At 43.1% G+C, this 20,137-nt stretch overlaps 1 protein-coding gene across 19 annotated transcripts in view; it reads right to left on the bottom strand.

The window, feature by feature from the left end:
• Positions 1 to 20,137, bottom strand: part of CADPS (calcium dependent secretion activator) — a 471,511-nt gene that overhangs the window by 59,894 nt on the left and 391,480 nt on the right. For all 19 annotated transcript variants that reach the window (XM_059879758.1, XM_059879763.1, XM_059879759.1 and 16 more), the window contains 3 exon segments: positions 19,243 to 19,390; positions 9,375 to 9,449; positions 8,406 to 8,489 (listed from right to left, as the gene is read on the bottom strand). In XM_059879758.1, coding sequence (XP_059735741.1) covers positions 8,406 to 8,489; positions 9,375 to 9,449; positions 19,243 to 19,390 — 307 coding nt within the window.

Genomic DNA, 20,137 nt, shown 5'->3' with positions numbered 1-20,137 from the left:
TGTTGTCCCCTTCTTCTCCCACCTTCAATCTTTCCCAGCATCAGGGTCTTTTCATTGAGTCAGTTCTTTGTATCAGGTGGCCAAAGTATTGGAGTTTCCAGCTTCAGCATCAGTCCTTCCAGTGAGTATTCGGGACTGATTTCCTTTAGGATGGCCTGGTTCGATCTCCTTGCAGTCCACAGGACTCTCAAGAGTCTTCTCCAACACCACAGTTCAAAAGCATCAATTCTTCGGTGCTCAGCTTTCTTTATAGTCCAACTCTTACATCCATACATTACCACTGGAAAAATCATAGTTTTGACTAGATGGACCTTTGTTGGCAAAGTAATGTCTCTGCTTTTTAATATGCTATCCAGGTTGGTTATAACTTTTCTTCCAAGGAGCAAGCAAGCATCTTTTAATTTCATGGCTTCAGTCACCATCTGCAGTGATTTTGGCCCCCCCCCCCCAAAATAAAGTCTCTCACTGTTTCCACTATTTCCCCATCTATTTGCCATGAAGCGATGGGACTGGATGCCATGATCTTAGTTTTCTGAACGTTGAGCTTTTTTTTTTTTGAATGTTGAGCTTTAAGCCAACTTTTTCACTCTTCTCTTTCACTTTCATCAAGAGGCTCTTTAGTTCTTTACTTGCTCAGTTGTACCTAATTCTTTGTAACCTCATGCACTGCAGCACACGAGGCTTCCCTGTCCATCACTATCTCCCAGGGTTTGCTCAAACTTATGTCCATTGCATTGGTGATGCCATCCAACCATCTCATCTTGTCACCCTCTTTTCCTCCTGCCCTCAAGTCTTTTCCAGCATCAGGGTCTTTTCCAATGAGTGGGCTCTTCACATCAGGTGGTCGCAGTATTAGAGCTTCAGCATCAGTCCTTCCGATGAATATTCAAGGTTGAAGGAAGGTTAAGAATGGCTATTTATGGGACCCCCCATAACATGCCAGGTATCACACAAGGCCAATGCTCACTTTGTACCTAACTGTTCCCTCGAGTCTCTGAGGTAGGTATTAGCATCACCACTTTACAGATGAAGAAAGTGAGACTCCAAAATGTTCAATGACTTTCTCACATTTCTGTAAGTCTGGGCTTCACAATCATGTCTCTTCTTCTACCCTTCTGGAGATAAGCTTCCCACTGCATGTGACTCAGAGGTCTGGTCAGAATCTCTATCTTTTAATTTCAGAACAATTATGTTCTGTTTGAAGCCATGCACAAGTTTGTTAGGCATTTCTTTCATAGCTGACCTTTCTATCACCCTGTAGTTCAGCACCTCGTGTTCTAAAGAAAATGCTGTGTCTGTGTCATGCTCATGCTGAATACTTATCTGTTTACTAAAGAATATTAAGGGAAATGGTTAACTTTGGATGCTTACTTTATTTCCTCTGAAGGGCTGCCTTGGACAGCAGGTATGTTAATTGTCATGTGTGTTTTCAAGGCATGAACTGGAATGAGGATGATGTCCTACTAGGTGATAAAATTATCTGTCATAGACCCCAAAATGGATGTCAAGCTCTGAAACACTGGGGAGCAGCTGATGAAAGAAGTCCATAGAAGACATAGCAGATCAGTATTTTACAGTTCTTGAGCATTTCAGGGCAAGCTGCTTTTGTTTGGTCCATATGAACAAAACACATTAGACAACCTAAGTCTTGCCTTCCACTAGTGGCTCGAAGCTTCAAAACGATAAGACCACAAACCCAACACTAGCTTGCAGCAGGCAGCTGGGCTCTCTATGGCCTCTCTTAACTTCTCCAACTGAATCAACTTCCATAGTGTCTCCATGCAAACCCTTAAATCCCATAACTGCAGGCTCCGGACTAGATCCTTAACTCCATCCAACGCCATGCCTGTCATTTTGCCCCTTTTGCTCTGGCCCGACCCCGAGTTACAATGAACTTCCAGTTTCCAGAATGAAATAGACCTTCGGGGCTTCCCTGGTGGCTCAGACGGTAAAGCATCTTCCAGAAATGCAGGAAACCCGGGTTCAATCCCGTGGGTTGGGAAGACACCCTGGAGAAGGAGATGGCAACCCACTGCAGTCCTCTTGCTTGGAAGATTCCATGAATGGAAGAGCCTGGTAGGCTATGTCCATGGGGTCGCAAAGAGTCAGACACAACTGAGCGACTTCACTTTCACTTTTTTCTTCTCCAAGTCTTTGTACTTTGGACATTCTTTGTTTTCTTCTTTACCAGGTGAGGTTTTACTTATCTATTAGACCTCTGCTCAAACGCCTTTCCTCTATGGTCTCCCAGATGAGGCTGGGTCTCTTTGGGCTATGGTCCAATTGCATCAGCTACTCTCTGAATAATCGCTACGCTTGTAAATTACTTGTTGAGAATGTCTCCCTCATAGGAATATACAATAAGAGATAATGTTTCTCTCATTCATTGCTAAGCTCCCAGTGCCTAGCACATAGTAGGTGCTCCATAAACATGTATTGAATGGAGCAGCATAAAACTAAAGATTGTTCAGAATGCATAAAGGAAGTGGGGAGATTCTGTATGTCTACTCCTTTGGTTTTACTGCAAAACTAATTGGCCGGTGGGTAAATTATAACATACTTTTGCTGGTAAGATGTGAGAAATACATGACTCTTTCCCTTAAGAATGATCACAGACAGTCGATGGTTCTGGGAAGAGTCACTAATTACCTTCATCTATGGGTTTGGCACCCCACTCCAGTACTCTTGCCTGGAAAATCCCATGGACAGAGGAGCCTGGTAGGCTGCAGTCCATGGGGTCGCAAAGAGTCAGACACGACTGAGCGACTTCACTTGCAGTTTTCACTTTCGTGTATTGGAGAAGGAAATGGCAACCCACTCCAGTGTTCTTGCCTGGAGAATCCCAGGGAGGGCGGAGCCTGCCTGGGCTGCCGTCTATGGGGTCGCACAGAGTCAGACACGACTGAAGCGACTTAGCAGCAGCAGCATGGGTTTCTTAGCTTCTGTGGGGAATAACATTCTGCTGATAATTAAGCAGTAGATTTAAGGCGGAGTTTTATCAGCTGTGCTAGACTCAGCTGGGCACATTACTCAACTTATCTCATCTGTTAAATGGGATAATCATCATATCTATTACATAGGGTGATTGTGAGGATTGGATGAGAAAATTCATGTCATTCACTTAGCACTGTGCCTGGCACATGTCGTGTTCAAAGCATGTAAGTATTTACTACCATGGCTGGTGCTTCTGTCCAAGGCAGGCACCTCTACTCTGAAGTGTAGAAGCCAAATGACTTGAATCACATGAATCTAGCATCTGATAATTTGATGAGGTTACCCTCTGAGGAAGAACCAAGACCTCTCTGTCTACACCGCCATCACCAGCCCACACTGTAAAAAGCCATTTCTCCCTTGCTGGTGTTCCCTGAAGCCAAAGGAAAAATAGAACGCCATCAGAGGTAACACTGATAAGTCACGACCAACCTCAGCCCACGCTACAATTTGAACTGCTTCCTGATCAAACTGTTCTGTGGACAGAAGTGAATACCCTTGATCCAGTTCTGGCCTTGACCAAGCTGGCAGTCGTGCTCTCTGGCCTGCCATCAGGGGCTCTGCACTGAAGCAGTCCAAGCTGCTGCTTCATCTGCATGAACATCAGCCCTGGCCTCAGATTCTAGCAGGAAGAGAAGCATGTCCACTGCATTTCATATCTAAGCGGCAAAACAATTAAAATGTTGACAAAAGGGAAAAAGGGTGAGTGAGGGTAATTTGAGACCTAGGAGACTGGTCAGACAGTGGAGCTTGGGCCCCTCAATAGCCCTAACATGGGCTTTATTCTCCCTAACCTGAGCAGTTTCCATGCTATGCTGTGACCATCTCAAATGGATGTGGGTGATGGGGGGAAATCTTAGGTAAATTTTAGGGGGCTTCAGGGAATCTGATGTAGTCATTTTGTCCGCGGGCAGTGGGTGCCTCTTACATCCTCCCTTTTCCTTGGAGGCTCCGGAGTGTACAGGGAGACAGAAGGCTGGCCAAGCTGCAGGGCTTAACCTCCTGAAGCCTCACTTTCATCATTTGCAGGAGAGCCTTGTTGCAGCAGGATTGTTCAGAGGATTCGACAAGAAAAAATATATTTAAAGCACTTAGCCCTGTGCCAGGCACTTAGCAAGTGCTTAAAGGATAGGAGCTGAAGCTCTTGTAGCTATTTTGGACTTTCGAATTCATCTACCATAGCTATCATCAGATTACACTGAGGGGAATTCAAAGCCAAGGGGTGGTCCTGTGTCCCAGGTCACACAGTTTGCTGGTGAGGGGCAGAGCTGGTGTCCCGCCCCCAGTCTCCCCACCCTATGAAGTCTTTCTTCGCTGAATCCCTTACTCTCAGGACTCATCTGGCTTAGCTGAGTTCTCCATAAATCACACTTCTCAAGCTTCCCACCTTTGTCCCCTGCAACTGAATCTACCCTCTGCATCTCCTCAATCCTTAAACCCTCCTGATGTTCCTTTCAAAGTACCCTGTGGAAGTGTCTTCTCTGCTTTCCTGCCACGTGGCCATGGTAGCTGTTGTTCTGTCCAGAAGCATCTCCTCTCCTTTTTACCCATGTCTGGTCCCTTTAAGTCTGGTCCCTCCATCTCCTCCTCAGAGAGACTGTCCAGGACCATCACAGCTGAAGGAACACTGCCTCCCACCTTCTCTCTGTCTCCAGTTTGTGGTCTGTACAGCAGTGGCCCCAGCCCCAATAACTTTCTCTTCTTTTTCTTTGTCTCCTATCCTCAGTGTAAGCTCCCAAAGGACAGAGAACATGCCACCCTCACTCACTGCTGGGTCTCTGGCACTGACATGATTCACAACACACAGGTTTGGGGTAAACACACACTAGGTGAATGAATGCATAAGCCAACAGACAGATTCTAGAAACAGCAATTTGGTAACACCCGGACAGGACGAAGGCAAAGATTTTAACTTGTTGGGAGGACAACCGAGACACCTGTTTGGCCCCCTTCTTGGCCTCCTAAAAGAACAGCGCCAAGCTACCCACAAAGACAGGGAGTCTTCCAGGCAGGCAACCCACACAAAAGCACATCTTGCAGTCGGGGGAAATGGGCGGATGGTTGCTAATTGCGACTTCCAACTGGGCTGATCTTTGAAAAGTTCGAAAGGCGCCTGCCTCCCTAAATCCCGGGCTGCTACTGCTGCTGGGGCTGGAGCCGGAGGAGAGGAGGGGTGTGCCTGGGCGCCTCTCAGGCTGGCACGGAGAAGACACATCTCCTCCTCCCTCCTCCCCCCAGCTCCTCTCCAAGAGAGGAAGCAATGCAGATGGAGACGAGAAATAAATATTCCTGCCTGCTCTGTGCCACTGCAGACGTTTTCCAAAATGTCTGGCTTGGACCATGAAATCAAGCCCACCCAGGAAAGGAGGCGCTCAGCGGGAGAAAGAGGGGGAAAAGGGTGGCATATTTGTCGGTACTTGTCAGCTTTCTGGGGGGCAGAGCACACGGCTCAGACTTGGCAGCCCCCCCGAGGCGGGGATGCGGTGAGTGCACAGTAATGCTTAAGGAATTGAATCGGAAATGGGAGCGAGTGAAGGAAGCCCTGCCAGGCTGTCGGCAGCATCCCTAAGCCTTTGTCCACGGTCGCAAGACTCCTGGCTGGTCCCCCTGTCCTTGGTGTCAAGGCCTGGTCCACAGTACCTGCTGCCTGCACACAGGCCTCCGACCTCCACCCCGCTCTGGGATGGTTAACATCACGGTGCCGCAGGCAGTCTTCAAAGGCCCTGTGAGATTCGGGCAGGAGCCCAGGATCCACGTGTGGAGACATTCCTGCCACCTCTCTGCATAGCTCGCCTACTCCAGCGCTGGAGCACCGGCAGGGATGAGAACACAGGCTGCAAATGAGAAGTGGGTGCTTCTGGCCTTGGGGGAGCCGAGCGTGTGGGAGGAGTGTCATTAAGGAGGGGAAGTCACGGGCCCACCAACAGCCCCGCAGCGTCCCGCGGTGACAGGAGCCTCACGAGGCGGGCTGTGCGGCTGCAAATGTCTCCCAAAGGGGAGACTGAGAGGATGAGAATTCTAGCATGAACACTCTGGCACTGCTAGGCCTTCTTTGTTTCTACCCCGCTGTGAGGATCCCCCTGGCCCCACGTTCCTGTCTCCTCTGGATCACCTTTCACTAGGTCCCCTGGTAAGCGGGGAATGCTCCCCTGGCATTAGGGTGGGATCCTTAGAGGACTGAATTCTGCTCCAGGAAGAGCAGAGGGGCTTTTATGGTTTGCACTGGTTCAAATCCAGTGCAGCGAAAACAGTTGCTCAAAATGAAGACTCAAAGAAAGTGGTTATCTTTTGTGGATGTCAGGATAGCGTTTTCCAAAAATGCTGCCTTTAGTTCTCTTTTCACCATTTCCGTGACTTCACTGAGGAATGAGAGATTATCTAGTACTTCCCACTCGTGTGCCCTGAATCCTTCTTTATGAATCTTTCCCGCTCACATGCCCATCTGCCTTCTAGTGTCAGGCAATTGCCAGCTGAATCCCACTCTCTCCAGGAAGCTGTTTGGTGGTGGGGAGAAGCTGGCAGAAGACCTGAGTTCCTGTCCTCATTCTTCCTGCTGCTGTGTGACCTTAGACAGATTACTCCCTGTCTCTGGGCCTTGGTTTTTTGGTTCATCAAAGAAATGGCTTGGACAGGGTTCCTTTTGGCTGTGACACATCATGGGTGGTCCTACTGAGTGAATCAAACTGCTGTTCTCTGTCATCATCCTTTTCCCATCCCAACTTTGCCAACAGATTCCAGAGACCAAGGCCATCACACTTTAAGGACTAAGTTCAATCCTTACACATGGGAAGGTCAAAACTGCATACCAAAATAAGCTGAGCACATAGATAAAGTACATACATACAATCTAAAAATTGCTTTAAATGTTTTCTGTCTACATTTCCCTTAATTCCCAGGAAATCTAATGTATGTATTCGGGAAAGACCAAAGCAGGATATATTTGCAAAAAACTTGTAAACATGTATTAAGTTTGTAATGCATAATCACCTTCTTAGTTATCTTTAATTAATCAAGGCTGCCATTTACTGAAACCTACTATGTGTTACGACTATGCCAAGTCCTTCTCACATTATTATCATCATGACAGTTCATTACAGAAGAAATTACCTACTTTCCACTTGCCTACAACATTGGTAGCTGACATGAATTAACACAGAGAAACATAAACCGAAAACCAAAGGACACAATTGCATGCCTCCTACAAACCAAAAGCAAACTCAGGCTCAGAGAGGATGAGACACCTACTCTAGATCACACAGCGGGTTAATACAGGTAATGGGATTTGAACCCAGGTCTGCTGGATTCCACAGATGACGATGTGCTCCTCCTCTGGCCCGTGCTGGGCTCTGTCTTGGCATTCGATGCCTGTCTAGGAGATTCTTCATCTCCTAGAAGAGAGGTTTTGAAGGACCCATAAATAGCAGGTCCTAAACTAACTGCCTTTCTTACGGTGTTGTGAGAGGAAAACAGCTGGTCTACCAGCCAGCAAAAACCTTGCTGTGAGAAATGGCAAGAAAGCACGCAGCAGCGGTGCCCACCTCGCACAGAAGGAAGGGCGAACTGGTGGCCCATTTAAGCCACCATCTCCATGGATCACTTACCTACAGAGAATGAGTCCGGCTTCTCCCCATGACCTATCGTACTTCTGTGTCCATGCGGCGTGTTGGCACAGAATTAGAGCTTTTCTGAATGTGTACAGATTGGATCATGTGCAGCAGAAGTTGTAAGCTCCAGTGTCTCCAAGCCCAGGCCAGTACAGGAATGAGCAAAATGGCAAGGAAAGGGGCTACAGGGAACTGGTAAACACCTCTCTGGTCTGTAGGGACTACCGACTGAGTTCCAACAGACTGCTGCAACGCACACATGCAGACCGAAGGCTGCTGCCTGCCTGCCTTATGAAGACACCCTGGAATACTGACATCCCTGAGTTCTCTTGATTCTTAAACGTGGGCAGCTAATTCAGTAAAGAAAAGTGTACCTGATATGGTGAGGACCAAACAACATCTACTTAGGAGCTCTATCTGACTTTTAGATCTCTGCTTGGTAATCTCTAAAATTAATTCTCCTCATTTGCAGGAAAAGGAGCCCAGAAATACCTGAGCTAGCTAAGGTGAACACAAACTGGCAACCCTCTTTGGATACATACATATATTAATAGAGACATATATGTGTCTGTGTACATGCGTATACATACATACGTACATATTATACAAAATTAAATAGGAATGATTTGGATTACTTGTTGTTATGAACTGTTCTGCTTATTTTCCTGTGTTATTATTATACATTAGCAGTTGACTGCAATGAACATATATATACAAACCTTAAACCAAAATGACATAAAAAGCACCTCACCCCTAAACCCAAACCCAAACTAGAACATAAACCAAGAAAGAAAGAAGCTCTTTACTTACGGTAAATGACAAAAAAGAAGAAAACAAAGTCCCCTCATCATATCTGGACAATTTTGCAAGCACTCCTTCCAGGATTGTAACGAACTAGCAAAATAGCAAAAAGGGAAAAGAATCATTATTTCAAACTATAATTGCCCATAATAAAGAGCAACATTTCCCAACCTCCCAGAGACCAGCAATGAGCCCTTGCTCATTTTTAAGTTCTATTATTTGGTTCCTGTCTTTGGGGAAAGGAAGAGACTGCCTTTACATAGAAATATTTGACTTATTCGGCTTTCTCTTCATTATTATGTGATTGCAAATATAGAGTGTTACAGAAGTGCAAAGTGACAAAATATTATTGAGTTGCATATAGCATGCGATAATATTAAATGCACTTTTCAAAATCCAAAACTGCGCAAAGCAGTTTTTACGTTACATATTAGCACTACATTTAATCCAATCTATTTTTATTTGTATTTTATCAGTAATTTTGGGGAAACAGAAGTTTAGCACTGGCAAATATAAATGTCTTCCCATTCAGCATTACTTAGTTAAAATTCTATAATTCATGAGGATGACTGAAATAGCTTTATCTGACTTTTATGTTTTATTATGACTCTCACTGCATGTGAAACGAGGGGAAAGGGGGTTTTCATGATGGCAGAATTCCTTATTACCATTTAACTTTCGGTTTTTAAAAAGCTAACTTTGTCAGGGCTGAAAAACAAATATTTCCTGCATAACCTCCTGTAACACTGGAGGACACATGTTTATTAGGGTCACATATGCCACTTCATCAGTTCATCCTCGCCGGGCTCACAATCATCAGAAAAATCCTTCAGAGCTGCAGCTGGGTGACATACTATCTTGTTTCCTGAGAAATACAAGCACCCAGCGCAACTTTTTAACGTGTTACATTTTAATGGAAACGCAGACATAACAAAGCAATATTCACAATGAAACATTTCACCTGAAGCTGAAGGTTACCTTTGCAACCAAGAGTGTTATCATTTCTTTAACAGTTTCTTCAATTAGTTCGTCTATTTTTGAATGGTATTGATGCTAAAGAACACAGAAAGACAAACATTAGCATGTTTGGGAGGTGCTGGCACTGCATCCATCAGTAATTTTTAGACAACGCGATTTATAAATAAAATGTGGCCGGCAGACCTATTTTATTTCCATAGTCCCAGAAGCAGCTGTAAGATTCTGACTCCATGTCTTTGATGAAGAAAGATCAGAAGCTCTTAAAAAAAAAAAATGACCAGACGCGTTGTTCCTTACCCAAAGCTTTTGCTGGCTTTGATATGTGCAGCCACACACATTTACAAATAGGATGCAGGGGTGGCTTAACAAATGGTCTGGCAGTGTGTTGATCTGGGTCTTATAAAACAAGACACCGCACTGATTTAATATAGAGGATGAAAATTATCTTTAGGAAACTGCTGGATGATATGACTTTGGGAATCACAAACTCCAAAGGGAATGTGACCAAGACTGACTGATTTTGCACAAACTGTTCTTAAGTCATCGGATCCTTTGTGTTACCGCCTGAGAGTCACCCAGTTATATCCCCAGGGATTGACTCAGTCTAAAGGCAAAGTATCTCTCCAGGAACTCTTGTGGCAGTTACTCAGTTTCTTCATTTGTGGAGAAGTAGACCCAGGTTTATAGGTTCTCCTGAGACGACTGCTAAGCTTTTTAATTTCTCGTACTACCACTGTCAATTAAAACTTAAACAGTAACGCAAAAACAAATCCCCACATAAACAAAAATCTGCTGCAAATGCCAGGGAAAAAGGAAAAGCGATTTCAACAGAAGATACTGCATGCCAGCTCCTTGACATTTATTAGATCATTTTAGTATCCATTTGAATTATTCCATATTTCCTTAATAAAAAATAACAATGCAAAACATTGCTATTTGGAAAGGAAAATGCACTTACCCACTCTTTAGCAAACTTTCAGAAGGATGATTAATTAGGAACAGAAAAGAAACAGTGTAAATAAAAATTAGGACAAAAGGACTCATGAGAAAAATAAAAATTAAACAAAGCATCCAAAAAGTTATGAAAACATACATAAACAATAAGCCATAGTAATGTGGTTTGATATTCTGATAACTGGCAATTAGGAGCAAAGGGATGTGAATTAGGTAAATTCACTTCAAGTCATAGGTGAATTCTGATTGTAATTAGAAGACTGAGATGAAGTCCCAGTGCAAAGTTGGTAAATCAAGATGTCTAAGAAAATCTGGCTCAGTTTCCTCATCTGCAAAACAAACAGGTAATACTACTACCGCCCAGGACCAATGATAAGGGAGGGAAACTAGTAGAGAATGAGGCAAACTCTGTATGAAGACATTTAGCATTATTAATATGATGATAAAACCAGGGCTAAGTCCTTTCCTGCCAGTACTGCTCTCAAGCTCAAAAATCTACTTTGAAGATCATACTGAGGGTCTAGATGTGAAACCATTTTGTCAACTATAATTGCAATTCAAATATTTGTTCAAGGTCATAAAAGAGAAGATAAAGCGAGGGAGCGATCACCATCAGTCATCTCATTTTAGTTTTTTTTTAATTTATTGAAGGATAATTGCTTTATCATTTTATTTTTCATTTTAGTTGATTAGAGGAAAATAAGAACAGGAATGGTCCATGTTGGCTCTACTGGTAGCTTCATGAAAGTGGCACAAACTGGTAAGTGGCATAAACTTCCAGGTAAATGGAAAAACTATCTGCAGGATTCTGTGTTAGAAACACAAAGAAAGATGTCAGAGCAAAAGAATTTCAGGAGTACTGACGAAGCTCCAAATTCATTTTTAGGTCTTCAGATAAGATCCAGAATCACATGCTTACTTTCCCTCCCTATGTGACTGCCTCCCTCTGCTAGATTTTCTTTAGAATTACTATAAATGATTCACCTTTATTAAATTAATTATGAGGTTTAACTCAGGAAAGCTAGCTGCAGGCAAAATAACATAATGTGAAATATTAAATAAGGGGCTTCTAACCAAGCAAAGAACATCACTGAGAACAGGAACTCTCTCTTGAAACACTTGGCTGAAATGGCAAACAAAGCCAACGGCAATCACTCTCCACACTCTAAGAAAGATTCTGGCTTGGGCTTCCTGGTGCTCCAGTGGTTAAGAATCTGCCTGCCAATGCAGGGGACCAGGGTTCGATCCCTGGTCCAGAAGGATCCCAAATGTCTGTGGAGCCTGCGAGCTGCAACTGCTCAGCCTGCACACCTAGAGCCTGTGCTGCGTAACAAGAGAAGCCACTGCAAAGAGAAGCCTGCTCATCGCAACTAGAGAGACGGTAGCCCCGCCTGCTGCAACTAGAGAAGTCCCTGCATGGCAAGGAAGACCCAGGGCAGTCAAATATAAAAAAATAAATCTTTTTTTTTTAAGGAAGATTCAGGCTCTTGATTGGAAGATTAACAATGTTATTTTGGCTTCCGAAGTGAGAGAACCTCAAACCTTTTCATTCTCTAAGGAATCCAAGCTGAAGTTTATGGAGACATGGGAGCCTCTTCCTACCTTCAGTATTTCCATGTGGAACACAGTCCTGAGTATTCTCCAGGGAGAATCACTGTCTCTCCCTTTCTCTCTTGGTGAATATTGGGATCTCCACGCTTCTACATCTTTCTTTTTTTCCTACTTATGAAAAAAAGCATCTGCCATGATTATTCTGCTTCTGACTTCCAGAGGAAAAACTTGAGCATGTTCATTTCTGCCAGTCTATTTCCTCCTCTCCTCAGTGGGGCTAGAATTAAACCTCTTGTGAAAGTAGAAATCATATTCATCAAACAAAGTCATGAAACGATGCTCAGAAACATGATTTAGAAACCCAGAACTGCTATCTGGCAGAATCACTACTACAGTTACTGATTACTACAATGTTTACATGTGTGTATACATTCTCTCTGCTGTGCTGTGCTCGGTTGGTCGTGTCTGGCTCTTTCTGTCCTTATGGACTGTAGCCCTTCAGGCTCCTGTGTCCATGGGATTCTCCAGGCAAGAATACTGGAGTGGGCTGCCATTTCCTCCTCCAGGGGATCTTCCTGACCCAGGGATCAAACCTGCATCTTCTGTACTGACAGGCGGATTCTTTACTGCTGAACCACCAGGGAAGCTCTTATATGTAAACTGTAATCTGAATTAAATAAAACCTACTTTGGGAAAGGTTGTACAGCAGGGTAGTATCTACTCTGTTAATTACATAACAAAGGGTTACGTATTAAAGCAGCCCCCATTGCTAGTCAAGTAATTACAAAAACACATAAATTCCTTTCACCAGATTCCTCTGAGACTTATTTGACTAACTTGCTTTTCTGGAGAAATAGTGACCAAGGAATCTGCCTTCACTGTTCTCTCAGGAGACACATTGCTCCCTGCAGATGAGAAGCTCCATGAAGGCATATAAATACTCATGGGGCATCTTTTAATTACCATCCTATCTAGATAGTATTTTCTTGGTGGCTCAGATGGTAAAGAATCTGCCTGCAATGCAGGAGACCCGGGTTCAATCTCTGGGTGGGGAAGGTCCCCTGGAGAAGAGAATGGCTACTGATTCCAGTATTCTTGCCTGGAGAATCCCATGGACAGAGGAGCCTGGAGGGCGAAAGTCCATGGTGTTGCAAAGAGTTGGATATGACTGAGTGACCAACACTAGGTAATACTAGATTACCTTGTCACAAAATTTCTTGCAGTCAAAGGAACGATCCAATTCTGCCTATAACCTCAGTCAGTTCAGTTCAGTCGCTCAGTCGTGTCCAACTCTTTGTGACCCCATGGACTGCAGCACGCCAGGCTTCTCTGTTCATCACCAACTCCTGGAGCCTACTCAAACTCACGTCCATCGAGTCAGTGATGCCATCTAACCATCTCATCCTCTGTTGTCCCCTTCTCCTCCTGCCTTCAATCTTTCCCAGCATCAGGGTCTTTTCAAATGAGTCAGTTCTTCGCATCAGGTGGCCAAAGTATTGGAGTTTCAGGTCTTGCATCAGTCCTTCCAATGAATATTCAGGACTGATTTCCTTTAGATTGGACTGGCTGGATCTCCTTGCAGTCCAAGGGACTCTCAAGAGTCTTTTCCAACACCACGGTTCAAAAGCATCTATTCTTCAGTGCTCAGCTTTCTTTATAGTCCAACTCTCACATCCATACATGATCACTGGAAAAACTCATAGTTTTGACTAGATGGACCTTTGTTGGCAAAGTAATGTCTCTGCTTTTTAATATGCTGTCTAGGTTGGTCATAGCTTTTCTTCCAAGCAGCAAGCGTCTTTTAATTTCATGGCTGCAGTCACCATCTGTAGTGATTCTGGAGCCCCCCAAAATAAAGTCTCTCAATATTTCCATTGTTTCCCCATCTATTTGCCATGAAGTGGTGGGACAAGATGCCGTGATCTTAGTTTTCTGAATGTTGAGCTTTAAGCCAACTTTTCCACTCGCCTCTTTCACTTTCATCAAGAGGCTTTTTAGTTCCTCTTCACTTTCTGCCATAAGGGTGGTGTCATCTGCATATCTGAGGTTATTGATATTTTTCCTGGCAATCTTGATTCCAGTCTGTAGGGGATCCTGCCTACTTTGGCATTTTTCAGTCCTCTCTGTTGGTTTTCTTAGGTTGGTTTGACCCTAAGGGCTTCCCTGGTGGCTCAGCTGGTAAAGAACCTGCCTGCAATGTGAGAGACGTGGGTTAGATCCCTGGGTTGGGAAGATCCCCTGGAGAAGGGAACGACTACCCACTCCAGTATTCTGGCCTGAAGAATTCTATGGACTGTATAGACAGACCATGGGGTCGCAAAGAGTCAGAGACGACTGAGCCACTTTCACAAGGACCATAACAATATTTCTAAGTTCTATTCTAGGGCGCTAGGTTGTGCTGACAGCAAGGGGACCACTGACCTTCAACGGCACGGGAAGTTTGGAGAGTTTACTTTTGCTTCTGATGAGCTAAGTTGCAATGAATTCACAATCACTTTGTGAAAATTATTCCACTTGACTTCCTGTGCTGCACATTTTGCCTTGTCATGGAACAGATTGTGTGTATGTTGTCTTTCTGTTAAGACCATCTGACCTCGGAAATGAGACGAAAACACACTAGACCAAGTGAGAAACTATTTAATACACAATTTCCTCTCTATTGGGGCTTCACAAATTTTAATGAAAAAATAAATATTTAAGATGGAAAAGTATGGTTAACAAATGTTTCAACAGCTGCTTTTAAATGAGACTTTATCCCAGTGATGAAATTCAGGAAGTGATCTTAAAATTGGAAAACACTGTATCACCTGGTTGGTATCTAGTCCAAAATACCTTAAGGGAGTTGGAATCTAGGTAGAAACAGGTATAAGTAACTAGATATATAATATGAGTTTACTATCAAAATATTCACAAAATGAAAAGAGAGTGAAAGTGAAGTCTCTCAGTTGTGTCTAACTCTTTGCGAGCCCATTGACTGTAGCCTGCCAGGTTACTCCATCCATGGGATTTTCCATGCCAGAATATTGGAGTGGGTTGCCATTCCCTTCTCCAAGGGATCTTCCTGACCCAGGGATCGAACCCAGGTCTCCTGCACTGCAGGCAGATTCTTTAGTGTCTGAGCCACCAGGGAAGCCCCACAAAATGAAAGCTACATAAAAACACTGGACTTCTTTCCACCCAGTATTGTGATGTCTGCAGCCACCCTTGGCCAATCTCACTTTAACAACTGTTTTACTTTGGAGATGAATATCATCATTCTACAAAGTGAGAAAAATTGAGAGATCACTTGCATGAGACTTCCCAAGAAAGTTCTGGCCAAGGTCACAGCTACAGAGCAAGATGCGTGAAGGAAGTACATATTTACAATGACGTCTGGTTTCATTTTCACCGTTCTCAGTCATTTGGCATTCAAAGGTCACAAGAGGCCTCATTCCTCACAAGCTGGTCACTTAGGTGTCTCTGATACAGTTATATCAGGGAGAAATGGCACAGAAGATCACTCTAGCGTGGCTTGGGAAAGTGACAGGCCGAGGCCGAGGGTAAGGATCACAGACTAGAATACAGTATTGGATGGGCTCTTAATAAAGATCATTTAGTTCAGTTGTCTGTGCAGTAGTTCTGGGAAATTGTGAAACATTTATAAGTGTCAGTTATTGCTTTCATTAAAAAAAAAAAGAAAATAAAGCATGTTGACTCATTTAGGGGTAAATACATGAAGTTTGTTCTACTACATAAAATAGAATAATGTCCAGAAAGAAGCAGTCACTGCTGTTCAGCCTTGAAAATGTTACTATTTGGGAATATCCAAGACCAAATTTCTAATCTTACACACAGAACTTAGGTAGCTTTATCCCCAATTTTGACAAGCTACATACCTCTCAAATGTTGTGTGTTGCATACTCTATCTCTCATCTGACCAATGACAGCAAGATTATGAGAGTAAGTGACTTGCTCAATGTCATGTAGTTTGGTAGCTAACGTGTACAATTCATATGATTTAGTTATTAAAACCATTGGAAAGTTTATTCAAGAAAACCAAGGCTTCGAGATTAAGCCAATGTCATACTACTCTAGCACAGAACAGATTAGTGGTAAAAATAAGAGACGGTCAACTGTGACAAAACAAACCGGTTATTTCTCATCCTATATCTCCAACCAGGGTCTACAGGTTGGCCTGACAAGGCCCTGAAATTGTATAGTGAAATTTATCAAAGTATGTTTTTTTTTTCTTCTAGGAAACGGCTTCATCCACTTCATCAGATTCTCAGTAGGCTGCCTGACAACACCTCCCTCCACTCCTTCACCCTGCTCCCACTACCTTCTCAAATCCAGTTCAAAAAGAAAAGATCAGAGTGACTAGTTCTATTCGAAAAGATGGTTCAGCCATCTGACCAGGTAGGCAGGAATTCTATGATCAAGGCCATAGCTGAGTCAAACTGAAGAGGGGCTGTAAAAGTTGCCAAGGGTAAAGGAAGGCCAGTCCTAGTGACACCACCCTTTCCTGTCCTGAATGGTGCCATCCTTGTGAAACTCAGCTAAAATGGACATGCCAAGCAGCTATCAGGAGAAACAGATAAAATGGATTTAAACATTTTTCTGTTTTAAACAATGTTACCAAGAAAGTGAAAAAATAAAAACCAACCCATAGAAGGTAAGAAAATAGCTGTATATCATATATACGATAATGGTCTCATATCCAAAAGATATAAAGAACTCTCATAATCAAACAACAGATAACAACCCAACTGTGAAAAGGAGCAAGAGATTTGAGCGAATAGACATTTCTTTAAAGAAGAGACACAAGTGGTCGATATGCTCATGAAAAGATGGCCAACATCACCACAAATCAAAGCTATAATGAGACTCTGTGTCATCCACACTAGGACGGTGATACCAAAAAGATGGTTAAGAAGAAGTAGTATTGGCTACGTTATGGAGAAACAGGATTTCTCGTACATTGCTGACAGGAGTGCAAAATGGTGCAGCCACTTTGCACAACAGTTTGATTGTGCTTCACAAGGTAAACACAGAGTTACCATATGACCCAGCAATTTCACTCTTAGGTATATAGCCAAGAGACGTGAAACAGAGGTCCACATGAAAATGTGGACAGGAATGTTCGCAGCAGCATTACTCGTAGTAGCTGAAAAATAGAAGCAACTCAAATGTCTATCAACTGACAAAGTGATCAACGAAGTGTGGTATATTCATATAATAGAATATTATTCAGCTATAAAAAGGAAATATGAATACATGTAATAACAATGGGTGAATCTTGAAGACACTCTGCCATGTGAAAGAAACCAGATTATCAAGGGTTACACATGAGATGCCAGTGATATGAAAAGCTCAGAACAGGCAAATCCTTGGGAGACTGTAAGTAGAGGGGTGGTTATCTAGGGTTGGAGAGGGAGAGTTGGGGAATAGGAATTCCTATGGGTCTGGGTTTCTTTTCAGGGGGATGAAAATGTCCTACAACTGACTGTGGTGATGGCTGCACAATTTTGTGAATATACTAAAAATGACTGAATTGTACTCTTTTAAAAGGCTGAATTTTATGGTATGTGAATTATATCTCATAATATAAAAAAAGCTCAAAGGGAGAAACAGTTAGAAGGGATGGTACTTTGGAGTTTGAATTCAAAGGTATTTTAATGAACTTTAGATATCACTAAGAACAGGTTTTTAAAGTAGACTCTGTGAAGCCTGTAAGATTGTTCAGAGTCCCCCAGAGAAGTGTGGGCGGGTAGGTGGCTGGTGGGCAGTGAAGAAGTGCAGAGGTGGAGTGGAATATGGTAGCTTGGACTCTGGGCCCCCTATTTCTTGAATTCCTGCCCTCTCCACTTCATCCAGAACAATTTTATTCATTCCTTATGCTGGCCTTCTTGGTGAGGTCTGAAGAATTGACAGCTAAAAACAGCCTTAATGAAACTATTCTTTTACAGATGAGGAGACTGAGGTTTGAAGAAGCTGAGTGACTTGATCAGCTCCAGTTTGCAGCACCGCCCAGGCAAAAGAACCAGGGTATGGATGCCCATCTAACCTAAGCCTTCCTCAGGAGGCTGGCTTGTTGCACCTCAGCTCTTCTCCATAACTCTTTTTGGATACTGAGCCTCCAGACCAGTGGTTTTCACAATGGGGTCTCCAGAACAGCCAGCAGCATCAGCATCACTAGGAAATTTGTCAAAAATACAAATTCTTGGACCACACCCGAGACCTATCGGAAACTCGTGTGGGGTGAGACCCAACAATCTGGGTTTTAAAAAGCTCTCTGGATGAGTCTGCTAGGCACTGAAACTGGAGAACTACTGCTCCAGATAGTTCTCATGCAGTGAATAGAGCCAGCAAAGAGAACCACTGCCACCTTGCATTTGAGGGTAGTGCTTAGAACACAGCACCCTGGGGCAAGGTACCCTACAAGAAAATCGATCAGGAGCAGCAGCTAACAGGGATGGCTGAGGAAGCTGACTTGGAGGGGAAAGAAGGTTAGAGACAGTCTTGCCAGGAAGAGAATACCACCAACCCACATTTAAAAATGGAAGGTGCTGAAAGAGAAAATAAATAACGAATAAGGAGCAAATATAATTTAGTAAAAATTCTGAGCATATAAGGCTGGTATCGAAAGATCTGATTTAGGAGCAATTTATGCCAATTGGCAACAACATGAGAGTTGCCAGAAATGTTTCTGAATTAATTCTAAATTGGTATATGAATATCTAGCTGGCTTAAGGCCATCAGAGAAAAATGATCATGATAGTCTTTAATCAAGCCCAAGTTGCTGTTTCTTTCTCCTTTACATTTTAAATACCACTTTGGGATTGGAAACTTAGCAAAGGACTAAACTTTTGGTCAGGGAAGATTCACAATCCACTCAGTCTAAGGAAAATGAAAAGCCTGCGATTTCTTGGAAGTTCAAAGCCTGCTGGCTGGGGACTGGGTGGCAGGGTGATCTAATGCTATATATCCTGGAGGCTGTGTGATGCTAAGAAGAGCTCTCTCCTGCTGCCCAGATGCTCAGGTAATGAAATGCACTTCCCATGTGAAAATGACTTGCATTCTGTCAAACACACCTGCTGGAGATGCCAGCCCAACAAATAAGATCGTCAAACTTGATCTGACTTAAAGGAACTTTATGGCCACCCCAAGCCCAGCCAAGAATCACTTCCAAGTGACTGGCATAGTCATCAGCACATGCTTTAGAAATTTACTTAACGATCAGACAGCAAACATTCATCTGTGGCTTAATCCACGTTAGAGTGCATTTCTGAAACTAGCAGGCTAGAGTAGATGGAAGGAATTTGTGAAGTTTTCTTCTACATGATCAATGGAGGGGGGGATGAAATCTGTATCTTTTTTTTTTTACCTCTTGGCCCATTTCCATGCTGCAAAGTTTTGTTGATTGAGCTTTGGCATCAACCATAACATTAAACATGGTGCATATTGACTGTGGGACTCGGAAATCTGTTGATCGACTGGTTTTTTGCAGCTTAACTTCAAATGCAATCCTGGTTCTATTAAAACAAAGTAGGAAAAGACCAATTCAGCATTCAGATGGCAGCAGGTGGAGGAGACATTTTCTGAGAGGTCAGTGAAAAAGAAAATTGAAGGCTGTAATCAGTTTCAATCGACAATGACTTCACATGTGTTCTTTTAAAAATGACTTTCCCAGCTAAGGAAGCCTATTCAGAGAGACAGCCACGTAAACCCTTCCTTTCTCCGCAGCACATGGAACACCTGTAGCTCGGCGTATTTCTGTCTATAGTTTACATGCTACGGAGAACCCTAATTGCAGAAGAATGAATGAACAAAAACTCAATTACAGCATTATAGCATATATAAGTTCGCTCACATCTGCACCTGACTACGTTGAAATACTTCATTAAAAAACAACCATCCTCACCCCCTAAAGCAGTTTCTAATGTTAACAAATCTCACGGTGGCAAATATCTTAAATGACATCATTTTTTCCCCCCTTCTGGTTGTGAAAGAGAGACGCATAAAAAAAAATTCAACAAGTTTATTATATTGCTTTAAAGACTAAAAACATAGGATGGTTACCTTTGGGGAGGAGACTGAAATTAGGAGAAGTGGTCCTGGAGAGTGCTTCTACTATGTTTTGTTGTTTTTTTTTTGGCTGTTGCTGGGTTTTTGCAATGTTAAAGCACTGCTTTGCAATAAGATTATATTAATTTTACAAGTAAAAGCATCATAATATACTTACCATTTCAAGTAGTATACAACGGTGGAAACTTAAAGTG

This window comes from Bos taurus, chromosome 22 (genome assembly GCF_002263795.3).
Source record: "Bos taurus isolate L1 Dominette 01449 registration number 42190680 breed Hereford chromosome 22, ARS-UCD2.0, whole genome shotgun sequence".
NCBI classification, from domain to species: Eukaryota; Metazoa; Chordata; class Mammalia; order Artiodactyla; family Bovidae; genus Bos; species Bos taurus.
Note: the sequence above shows the minus strand (reverse complement) of the source record. Positions and strands in the feature narration are given on the sequence as shown.